This window comes from Melitaea cinxia, chromosome 29 (assembly GCF_905220565.1).
Source record: "Melitaea cinxia chromosome 29, ilMelCinx1.1, whole genome shotgun sequence".
Taxonomy (NCBI): domain Eukaryota; kingdom Metazoa; phylum Arthropoda; class Insecta; order Lepidoptera; family Nymphalidae; genus Melitaea; species Melitaea cinxia.
Window position 1 is genome coordinate 5,238,765 of NC_059422.1, and position 12,081 is coordinate 5,250,845.

General features: G+C 37.1%; 1 protein-coding gene across 1 annotated transcript; it reads left to right on the plus strand.

The window, feature by feature from the left end:
* The first annotated feature begins 1,149 nt into the window (after positions 1-1,149).
* On the plus strand, positions 1,150-5,016 carry LOC123667756 (uncharacterized protein K02A2.6-like). The gene has a single exon (XM_045601594.1). The coding sequence runs from the start codon at positions 1,150-1,152 to the stop codon at positions 5,014-5,016; it is 3,867 nt and encodes a 1,288-aa protein (XP_045457550.1).
* Positions 5,017-12,081: the final 7,065 nt, after the last annotated feature.

Sequence of the window (12,081 nt, forward strand, 5' to 3'; positions counted from 1 at the left end):
TTTTTTTTAAATTATAGTAAGTATATTTTTTTTCTGTTGTTTGCTGGAAATACTTTTTTTTTAATAAAACATCTATAGTGTAGTGTATGCGCAACCCGACTACGTCACTCGCTCACCGATCGTGTCCGCGGGTAGACGTGCTCGGTGTTCCGCATATACTATTATCGTGTAATTAATATAGAAAACTGTGTTTTATTGCTACAAGTAGACACGAGACATTACAAGTGGCGACGAGGACAAATGGTGAGTACCCGTGTTGAAAAAAAAAAGAAGGAATAATAAAGAAAGATGAATGATAACTTTATTATAACCTACAAAACGGTTATTTACGTATTCTTTGGTTTTAAAATAAATAACTAAAAGATGAGAAACAGTTTTCATTTACAATTAATATCTATATCAAATGACAATACGTAAATAATCGTTACGGTACTATAAACAAATGCATTGGAAAACAAATTCAATTTCGCTATTAAGGGCCACGCATCAGATCTAAATAGATAAAGGCCACGCAAATACGAAAACAATATTAATTACGATATAACATCAAACCTATGTAGCATCTACTACTTATAAATTGTGTTAGTATGCAATCATACGGCGCTTGCGATCACATTAGTTAAATAAATTAACTGAAATAACTATCACATTGGTATTTTATACTTTCATCCATACTAATTTTATACTTAATTGAACCATAAAACTGAACATTAAAATATAAAATTGTACTTAAATTTCAATAGAACTATTTTTAGATATTTTATTATGTCATTTTCAATTCTACCCACTACTTTATTAGTTATGTTATCTAATTATTTTTATTTTTCTTGTAAAACGTAATTGATTGCAAATTAACACAAGCATGTTTATAAGATCGTAATTATATTAAAGGTTTAAAACCACGCAATAATTCAATGACAAAAAGGGCCATGCACATTGCAATAAAGAATGTACATATTATGCAAATTTGTGATTAATTTAACTAATATTACAATCAAAACAAAAGTTGGTAGTATAATTACAAAAAATTAAAAGGGCTATGTGTATTTACAAAAATAAAAAGGGCTATGCAGATAAATACTGTTACATACTGATGTAAAGTAAAAGCCATGCAAGAATAAAAGATACATTTGTTTGCAGGCCGTCCCAATGTCTCAAGCATCACTCACACTTACAAACTTAGACCATTTTGATTGCGAAGGCGATCCGACATCCGTTGGCACTCGTTGGGTAAAATGGAAGAGGGCACTTGAAATTTATTTACTGGCTGCTAATATTGACATACCCTTAAAAAAACGAGCGACACTTCTTCATGTAGGAGGATTAGCACTCCAAGAAGTTTATTATAACTTGCCCGGTGCTCATGCTGAAGAAGAAGAAGGTGTTGATGTATATACAATAGCTTTAGATAAATTAGATAGTTACTTTGCTCCAAAACAAAGTCGAATTTATGAAAGATACTTATTCCGACTTATGAAACAGGAAGAAGGAGAACAATTCGAAAGATTTCTGTTGAGATTGAGAAATCAGGCTGAAAAGTGTCAATTTTATAAAAAAGAAGATCATATTATAGACCAAATAACTGAAAAGTGCCGATTAGTTGACCTGAGGAAAAAAATCTTAGAAATCGGGGATTCAATCACTCTTGATGAAATTATAAGTAAAGCAAACGCATTAGAAGTTGTAGCCAGACAGTTAGAACAATTTAAAAGTGATAATAGACACAACTCAAACAATTTTACAAAAACAGATATTAACAAAATCGATAACAAGAAAAAATTTGGCAGACCGATCCGACACAAACCGTTTAACACAAACTGCTGTAGATGTGGTAGCTCCACGCATTCATCCGATGCCCCAAAATGTCCTGCAAGGGACAAACGATGCGTGAAGTGCGGTTTTATCGGGCATTTTAGAGAACATTGTAGAACAAGACAAAAAAGGAAATTTTGTGACTACAGGACTGAGACTGTACATAAAAAACCTAGAACAGAGACAAAAAATGATACTGATAAATCTGAAATTGATTATATCTTTCATCTTGACGACAATGAAACTATAAAGTGTAACATTGGAGGAGTAATCGTTGATATGTTGATAGATTCGGGAAGCAAGTGTAACGTAATTACTGACAAAACATGGCTATATTTAAAAAACAATGGTGTACAAGCCTCTAACATGATACGCAATCCTAACAAGAGACTTATCTCTTACGGCAGTAAAACACCATTAGATATTATGGGTTGTTTTGATGCAAACATTTCAGTTATTGGTGACAATAGTATAAAATCTACTTTTTATGTAATAAAAAATGGGACACGTAATTTATTAGGCAAGGAGTCTGCGATTTTATTACACGTGCTTAAAATCGGACTTCAAATTAATGCTTTAAGTAAATCACATTTAAACAAATCGTTCCCGAAGTTTAGAGGAGTAACTGTTCAGATCCCAATAGATCAATCCGTTAAACCAGTCGTCCAACCCTATAGAAGAATTCCTATTCCTTTAGAAGAAAAGGTTGCTAAAAAAATAAAGGAACTGGAGGAAGCTGATATAATTGAAGAAGTAAACGAACCATCGCCGTGGGTATCACCAATCGTTCCCGTTCTAAAAGAAGGTCAAGAAGAGGTACGTATTTGTGTGGATATGAGGAGAGCCAACGAAGCAATTATAAGGGAAAACCACCCCCTTCCAACAATGAATGAACTACTTCCTCATTTCCGTAAAGCTAAATACTTTAGCTCTCTTGATATAAAACATGCCTTTCATCAACTAGAAATTCATAAAGATTGTCGGTATATTACTACTTTTAGCACTAGCAAAGGACTATTTAGATACAAGAGATTAATGTTTGGAATTTCTTGTGCTCCAGAAATGTTTCAAAAAATTTTAGAAAAGATGTTATTAGGTTGTGAAGGAACATTCAACTTTATCGATGATATTATAGTTTACGGGTCCACAGAAAAAGAACACGATGTAAGGTTAAATAAGGTATTACAAGTTTTAAAAGAAAATGACGTGCTACTAAATGAAAAGAAATGCATCTATAAAACCAAAAGTATAGAATTTCTTGGTCATGAACTTTCAGGTAATGGAGTCAGACCACTAGATAAATACTTAACTGCAATAAAAAATAGTAGAACCCCCAATACCATAGAAGAAATTCAAAGCTTTTTAGGATTAGTTAATTTCGTTAGTAAATGGATCCCAGATTTAGCAACTCTTACTGAACCTTTGCGCGAAATGTTACGGTTAGGCTTAGGAAAGTCAGTAAATATACAAAAATATTGGACAGCTAGGCAAGACAAGGCATTTCAAGTACTAAAGAAAAACTTAGCCAATATTAGATCCTTAGGGTATTATAATCCTTCTGATAGGACCCAAGTTATTGCTGATGCCTCTCCTGTGGGTTTAGGTGCAGTATTGATCCAGATTGGCGAAGACGGTCCCCGTGTGATCGCTTATGGTCATAAAGCTCTTACAGACTGTGAAAAAAGATATTGTCAAACAGAAAAGGAAGCGCTAGCACTCGTTTGGGCTGTTGAACATTTTAAAATATATCTTTTCGGCAAGGACTTTGAACTAGTAAGCGATCACAAACCATTGGAAACCATTTTTGGAAGAACATCTAAACCATGCGCTAGAATAGAACGGTGGGTTCTTAGGTTACAGGCGTACAGGTACAAAGTAATTTATCGTCCGGGCAAAACAAACATAGCAGACACCATTTCGAGACTTGGCAAAACTTCCCCGTCAGAACCATTCGACTCTGAAAACTATATAAACTATGTTGTAAATTATAGTAGACCTATTGCAGTACCATTAAATGAAATTAAAGAACACTCTGCTGAAGACGAGGAAATTTCGAAAGTCAAGAAAGGCGTCTATTATAACGATTGGCACGATTCTATTAACAATTTCAAATTAATACAAAATGAACTATGTTTTAATGATGACATCCTTCTTCGAGGTACAAGAATAGTTATTCCTCATAACTTGCGTAAACGTGTACTAGAAGCAGCCCATGAAGGACACCCGGGCATAGTAGCAATGAAGGCTCGTCTTAGAACAAAGGTTTGGTGGCCAAGAATTGATAAAGATACTGAACTTCTAGTAAAAGGTTGTCGAGGTTGTACTCTGGTATCTAATGCTACTCCACCACATCCAATGAAAAGACGAACACTTCCTGCTGAACCTTGGGTTGATGTAGCAATGGACTTTTTAGGACCCCTCCCTAGTCATGATTACCTTTTGATACTAGTTGATTATTATAGCAGATATAAGGAAATTAAAATAATGCGTCATATTACTTCCCTTGACACGATAAAGGTCTTGAAAGAAATTTTCTCCAGGTTAGGTTACCCGGCAACATTAACATGTGATAATGGAAATCAGTTCACTAGTGAAGTATTCCAGAACTATTGTAAAGAATGTGGTATCATCGTAAATAATACAATACCCTATTGGCCTCAAATGAACGGAGAAGTTGAGAGGCAAAACCGAAATGTTTTAAAAAGGTTAAAAATTTGTCAAGCAGAAAGTCGAGACTGGAAAGAAGACCTATTTAGTTATATAATGATGTATAACAGTACACCTCATTCTATTATAGGCAAATCTCCCTCAGAATTATTTTACAGGAGAGTGTTTCGAGACAAGATCCCGTCAGCTCCAGACATGGAATTCAAAAAAGTTGATGAAGATGTAAGAGACAGAGATCTGCAACTGAAAGAAAAGGGGAAAGTTTATGGGGACCAAAAAAGAAAAGCAACGGATAATAACATAGAAATAGGTGGAAAAGTATTAGTTAAAAATTTAGTAAGAGAAAATAAGTTGACCACAAATTTTGATCCCACTACACATACTGTGACTGGTGTAGCTGGTGGCGATGTTAATATTCGGAACGATGATACTGGGAAAGAATATCGTCGAAATATAGATCATTTGAAAAAAGTTAATGATTCTTGGACTGTAGTTGATAAAAACGTTAATAACGAGAATTTAGAACATGATAACTAATTAAACTAAATTATTTATGATTGACTTGCATTGATTACTATGTTATTATTTACATTTTATTTTGTGTTTAAAATTATCATGAAAAATGTAATAAGTATTATAATGTAATAAGTATATATTCATTGTTGAAGAAAATTGATGATTCGTATACTGTAGTTGATAAAAATGTTAATAATGAGAATTTAGAACATAATAACTAATTAAACTAAATTATTTATGATTGACTTGCATTGATAACTATGTTATTGTTTACATTTTATTTTTAAAAAAATGTTAAAAATGTAATATTATAATTTAGGTAATTGTAATCTTCAAAAAATAAAAATAAAGAAGGGATGTAGTGTATGCGCAACCCGACTACGTCACTCGCTCACCGATCGTGTCCGCGGGTAGACGTGCTCGGTGTTCCGCATATACTATTATCGTGTAATTAATATAGAAAACTGTGTTTTATTGCTACAAGTAGACACGAGACATTACATATAGTAAATCTAAATTTATTATAATATGACACAAAATTGTTTTCTAACTTTTTGGGATTTAATCGCGGTTTATTATGTTTTTTTATGAATAAGTGATATTATATTAATAACAAAAATAAATATTTTTTATGTATAATGATATTGTGTCATTATAATGACACAAAATATTATTCAATTATAATAACAAAAAATTAATTTAAATAAAAAATAATTAATATACAAAATAAGATGTACCTACTATTTTATTCTGCTATTTCACGAGTATATTTTCCTACTTTTTTCTCGAAAATCATTATTAAACTACACAATAGAGTTTATAAAATGGTAAATCAAATCAAATATATTTTTTAAACAAAGCAATACATTTAATATTGTTAAAAAACTTTAAAAATATTTACAATTGAATTTCGAAGACTAAGTTTAATGTGTTTTGACAAAAAATAATTTTATTTCTTTGATTGTCTCTAGGCATTCGTTTTTCTATGTCTAACAGGGTGCACAGAGCACACGGCGCCGTGTCAAACTATATTTGGTGATAAAACGTATAGCTAATACGACAGACAAACAAACGAAAGCGCATACATGATTCTGTATATGTGGCGCAATTTTAAGTGACAGTTTATTGACAGAAAGCGAACCATTATTTATGTTTCGAGTTTCATGATATCAACATATATAAGTAATTTTTGATATATATATATATATAATGAGATAATAACGATCTATTTTTGTGCAAAACCAGCAGTTGGATAATGTATAAAAAATTAAATTTAAATATTTTTATTATTATTGAGAATTTTTAAATGAGTAGTGAACTGCGAAAGGCTGATGTGATGATGATGATATATTATCCTATTTACGTATGTATGTAATGCCATTTCGACGAACTATAGTATTTACATTTGGCTGGATAGCTTAGTGCTATGTCACGATTCTTGATTCAGTCTGTGTCCCACTGCGTTTATACGCCTCTTTCTCCACGTAGAAGAAGGATTGAAGCCTAATCCTCTAGGCTGCTCCACTGCGTTATGGCGGATATTACTGTGAGTAACGATCGCTATCAGACAACAACAGGGACCGACAGCTTACGAGTAACATGCTCACTGAGCTATGGTGGGGAGACTCATAGCGTCAAACATCCAAACCGGAAAAAAAACATTTTTCAAATCTTCTTCTCAGTCGTTCACTCTTGACAGAGTGGTCGTGGTTGACGACGATTCATTAGCTTTTAAAGCAGCCTCCGCTATACGTCTCCACTTGATGCGGTTTTTAGCGTCTCGAGAACTCTGGACTATGGAGGTCTGTGTCGCAGCTTTGATGAGGTCTGTCCAACGCGTAGGTGATCGACCGCGTGACCGCTTGCCCTCTACCTGCCCTTGAACAACGAGTCGCTCTATGGATTGTTCATTTCGAACAACGTGTCCGAAATATTTCAGGATTCGAGTTTGTACAGTCGACGACAATCTCTGCTTGATTTTTAATTCTTCTAGGATGGAAATATTGGTCCTAAACGCTGTCCAAGGGATCCGCAGCAGTCGCCGCCAGCACCACATCTCGAGTGCGTCGATTTTGCGTCGGTCTTTGAGTCTAACCGTCCACGTTTCTGCGCCATAAAGAAATATCGGGAAGATTAAGCTTCTCATTAGGCGGACTTTCGTGGCTTTGGTGATATTACGGTTGCACCAGACTCTTTTTAACTTGCCAACGGCAGATCTTGTTATAGCACATCTCCTTCGAATCTCGTCTTCGCATCCTCCGGTGTTTGCAATTGTGGAACCGAGGTACACATAAGATTGGACAACCTCACAGTTGCCAATCATAGAGATGTCAGGATGGTTTAGTTCGGCTCGATCCACTATCATCATCTTGGTCTTATCTCTGTTGATCGTAAGACCAAAGGAGAGGCTTGTTGTCTCTAGAAGTGTCAGCAGGTGTTCCATGTCCTCTTTTGTTTGAGTGAGAAGAGTAGTATCATCGGCATACCTCAAGTTAGATATTTTTCTACCTCCCACTGAAACTCCCTTGTCCCATTTTTCCAGAACGATTCTCATAATACACTCCGTATAGATGTTGAACAGGAGCGGAGAGAGTATGCACCCCTGACGAACGCCAGCTTGTGTATGAAAACTTTCCGAGTCAACGTCGTCTATTCGAACAGTCGCAGTTCCGTCCTCGTAAAGTCGACGTATGAGACGAACCAGGTGGATAGGTACTCCCATTTGAGTGAGTACGTCCCATAATATATGCCATTTCACGGTGTCAAAGGCCTTGCGAAAGTCGACAAAACAGATATAGAGTGGGATGTTAAACTCTCTAGACTTTTCGATTATTTGTCTAAGAATCAGAATCTGCTCTCTTGTTCCTCGACCCTTGACAAATCCCGCTTGCTCAATAGCTATTTCGGAATTCAGGAAAGCTTGCAGTCTGGTATTGATGATATGAAGAAGGACCTTGCTGGCGTGCGAAATCAAGGCTATAAGCCTGTAGTTGCCACACTTCTTCGTTGATCCCTTTTTGTGCAGTGGTATGAACACGGAGTGTGCCCAATCTCGAGGCCACTTCTCTGTTTCCCAGATGCGGTTGCAGATAATGTGCATAATATCAACTCCGTATTCACCCATCGCTCTAAAGACCTCTATTGGAATGGTGTCAGCTCCCACAGCCCTACCCCTCTTCAGGTGACCAATTGCGGATCGAACTTCACTTTTCAGGATTGATGGTTCCTTAGCATTTTGTGAAAGTGTACTGTTGTTACACGATAGTGTTATGCTGCTATTTTTCAAATACAAATATCCATTCTGAGTGGGAGTCGAACCCACAAACAGTCGGTGTTTAGGCGCCAACATGCACCACTACACTAGTACGGTTGTTAGCAGTGTCGTATTGCTTTCTTTAAACGAGATTGTTCTGTATCCCTTTCTGTAATTGTGTAATTCATTTCTAGTACCTACCTATGTTGTGTGTCGTCACACAATTGTATTACAACAATTTTTCAAATGTAATTTAAGCAGTGGCGCTATGTTTTATTATTTATACAAGTTGACAGGCAGCGATAATTGCGTAATGATTGTCATCGCTCGACTTTCAAGAGTAACATAGCCTCACAATAGCAAGGCGAAGAAAAAAATAGCTCACACACTTTACACTATTCCATAAGCATTGTTTTAAAATTTTATAACGAGACGCGTCCGGTCTTAATGAAAGTTTTTTTTTTTTGTTTTTTCTGTCTTGAGGGCTAACAATAGAGTACCTACATTCGTATTGTGTCCATCCGTATTCTACCATAGGATTAGCATTACGTGGAAGTGATACCAATTTATTTGTTGACACTAAAATAACAAAAATGAATATATCAATAACAACAATTACTATAATTGTATTATCATTATTAATGGCAGTAGCGGTGGTGGTTTGTTAGTACAAAAATGTACATACATAAAAACCATCTGATATATAATTCTGTTGGATTGAAATAAATAAATAAAAAACGGCAAATTCACATCCATTATAAAACAATATACATTCTTAGAGATAGCTCAAAATGTATTTGTTAGATCTATCAAATTTATGTTAGACCACATGAGAAGTACTAGATTTCAATAAAAAAAAAGTCAAAATTAGGTACACCCAATAAAAAGGTAAAGACATAATAAAAAACAGTCGAATTGAGAATCTCCTCCTTTTTTTTAACACGAGTCAGTCTCTTACGGTCTGTTTTACCAGCTGTGGATGAAGTTTATCCCGCAAATAAGTTACGAATAGACTTTAATAGGGAAAAATAGGCCATTAGTTTTAATTCAATTAGTAGACTACAATTTTCAGATTCATATTTGCGATAGTAATAATAATAATTGTTTATTTGTAACAACATGGTGTTGAAGTTGTACAAGGTTAACATTAGTGTAGTCCAAAGATATTCTACCTGACAATGTCGTTCAATCTATCTATACATCTTCTATATCTTCTATCTTCTATACATTATATAAAAGCGAAAGGTCACTCATCACGAAATCTCCAAAACTATAACACCTACAAACTTAAAATTTGGCAGGTAAGCTCCTTACAGGACGTAGACATCCGCTAAGAACGGATTTTACGAAACTCGACCCCTAAGGGGGTGAAACGGGGGTTGGAAGTTTGTATGAAAATCCTATGTTTTTGAAGTAAGAGACTTGAAATTTAAAACGTATGCTCTATAGATGGTGAAAAGGAGTTCAAATAATGCATCGTAATCTATATATATAAAAGAGAAAGGTCACTGACTCACTCATCACGAGAACTCAAAAACCGCTGGATGGTCCATCCATCCAGGATGGACAAAGATGAAATCTAGCAGGGAGGTAGATTATATTTAGTAAACGTTCGCTAAGAACGGATTTTTTGATATTCCACTGCTAAGGGCGTTTGATTGGGGTTGATAGTTTGTATGAAATATATACAGCAGCTATAAGTTCGCCTGCAAGGTTATTTATAATGCAGCCTGAAAATAAAACTAAAAATGTGTTGTATAGAGAGGTTTTATAAAAATAACTTATAAATTATACTAAATTGTGCCTTTTAAAAAATTACTCATCGTGATAAACATTTCAAGTGACTGAAATAAAAAAACAATTTGCTTAAACATCTTGATAGTAATGCATATCTTCATAACCACGCGAACGTAGTCGCGGGCAACAGTTAGTGTATTATAACAATAAGTCCCCAAAAGTGTATGTGATCGATTCCCTCAAAATTTACTGAACGGCTTTTCATGCGGTTTTACCAATGGAGAGAGGGCTTCAAGAGGAAGGTTTACGGAACGACTAAGCCGATTTTGATGAGATTTTGAGTTTCACTGGAAGTTTGCCGGGAAAACTTTGTGACTCACTGATTTAAACGCGGGCGAAGCCGCGGGCACATCTAGTAATTATATATAAATATATTGTTATATTGCGGAAAACCGGGATGTCTTGCGCGAACTCAGTGAGGCCATTGTCCAGCAGTGGACGGACTGACTTGATATAACGCTTAAACAGATAGTCGATTCCGTGTTCATCATCATCATCATCTTCACTTTAGCTTGATACAGTCTACTGCTGGACATAGGCCTCCGCAAGTTTAAGCTCCTCATGTGTGTTTGCCATAGTCACCACGGTGGGCAGGCGGGTTGGTGACCGCAGGGCTGGCTTTGTCGCACCGAAGACGCTGCTGTCCGTCTTCAGCCTGTGTATTTCAAATCCAGCAGTTGGATGGTTATCCCGCCACCGGTCGGCTTTTTAAGTTCCAAGGTGGTAGTGGAACTGTGTTATCTCTTAGTCGCCTCTTACGACACAAACGGGAAGATAGGGGGCGGCTATATATTTTATTGCCATAACAACACAGATATTTTGTCCAAATGAAAGTCCAGTAATAAAATAAAAAATAAATAAAACAATGACCGCAGGTTAGCTGGAAGAGACTTCTTCTAGAGTTATCTCTACCGGCTTTCTACATATAAATTATATAATGTGTATAACGCCTGACTGAGCGCAGTAGTCAGTGGTTGTCATCCGGGCTACATCTGACGCCCGTTAGCAATAGTTTTCATTCATTAGTTTTGTTTCATTGCATATTGGAAAATTACTAAAATCGGAACCAAAACACGCCAATACGCCAATGCGCCAACACGCCAACACGCCAATGTGCCAATACGCCAACACGCCAACAGTCCAACACGCCAACATGCCAACACGCCAACACGCCAACACGCCAACACGCCAATACGCCAATGCGCCAACACACCAACACGCCAATGTGCCAATACGCCAACACGCCAACACGCCAATGTGCCAACACGCCAACACGCCAACACACCAACACGCCAACATGCCAACACACCAACACGCCAACACGCCAACACGCCAACACGCCAATGCGCCAACACGCCAACACGCCAACACGCAAATACGCCAACACGCCAACACGCCAACACGCCAACACGCCAACACGCCAACACGCCAACACGCCAACATGCCAATGTGCCAATACGCCAACACGCCAACAGTCCAACACGCCAATACGCCAACACGCCAATACGCCAATGCGCCAACACGCCAACACGCCAATGTGCCAACACGCCAACACGCCAATGCGCCAACACGCCAACACGCCAATGCGCCAACACGCCAACACGCCAATGTGCCAACACGCCAACACGCCAATACGTCAACACGCCAACAGTCCAACACGCCAACATGCCAACACGCCAATACGCCAACACGCCAACACGCCAACACACCAACACGCCAACACACCAACACGCCAACACACCAACACGCCAACACGCCAACACGCCAACACGCCAATACGCCAATGCGCCAACACGCCAACATGCCAATGTGCCAATACGTCAACACGCCAACAGACCAACACGCCAACACGCCAATGCGCCAACGTGCCAACGCGCCAATGCGCCAACACGACAGGACGCCAACAAAAATAGCAAACCTGTTTAATAACGAACCGTTATTTATGATATTATAGGTCCAGGTCCGGAAGAAGCGACTTCGCCATCTAAGGATATCGTGGCAGGATAGGAAATTGACTTACACTTTTTGCGTTTGAT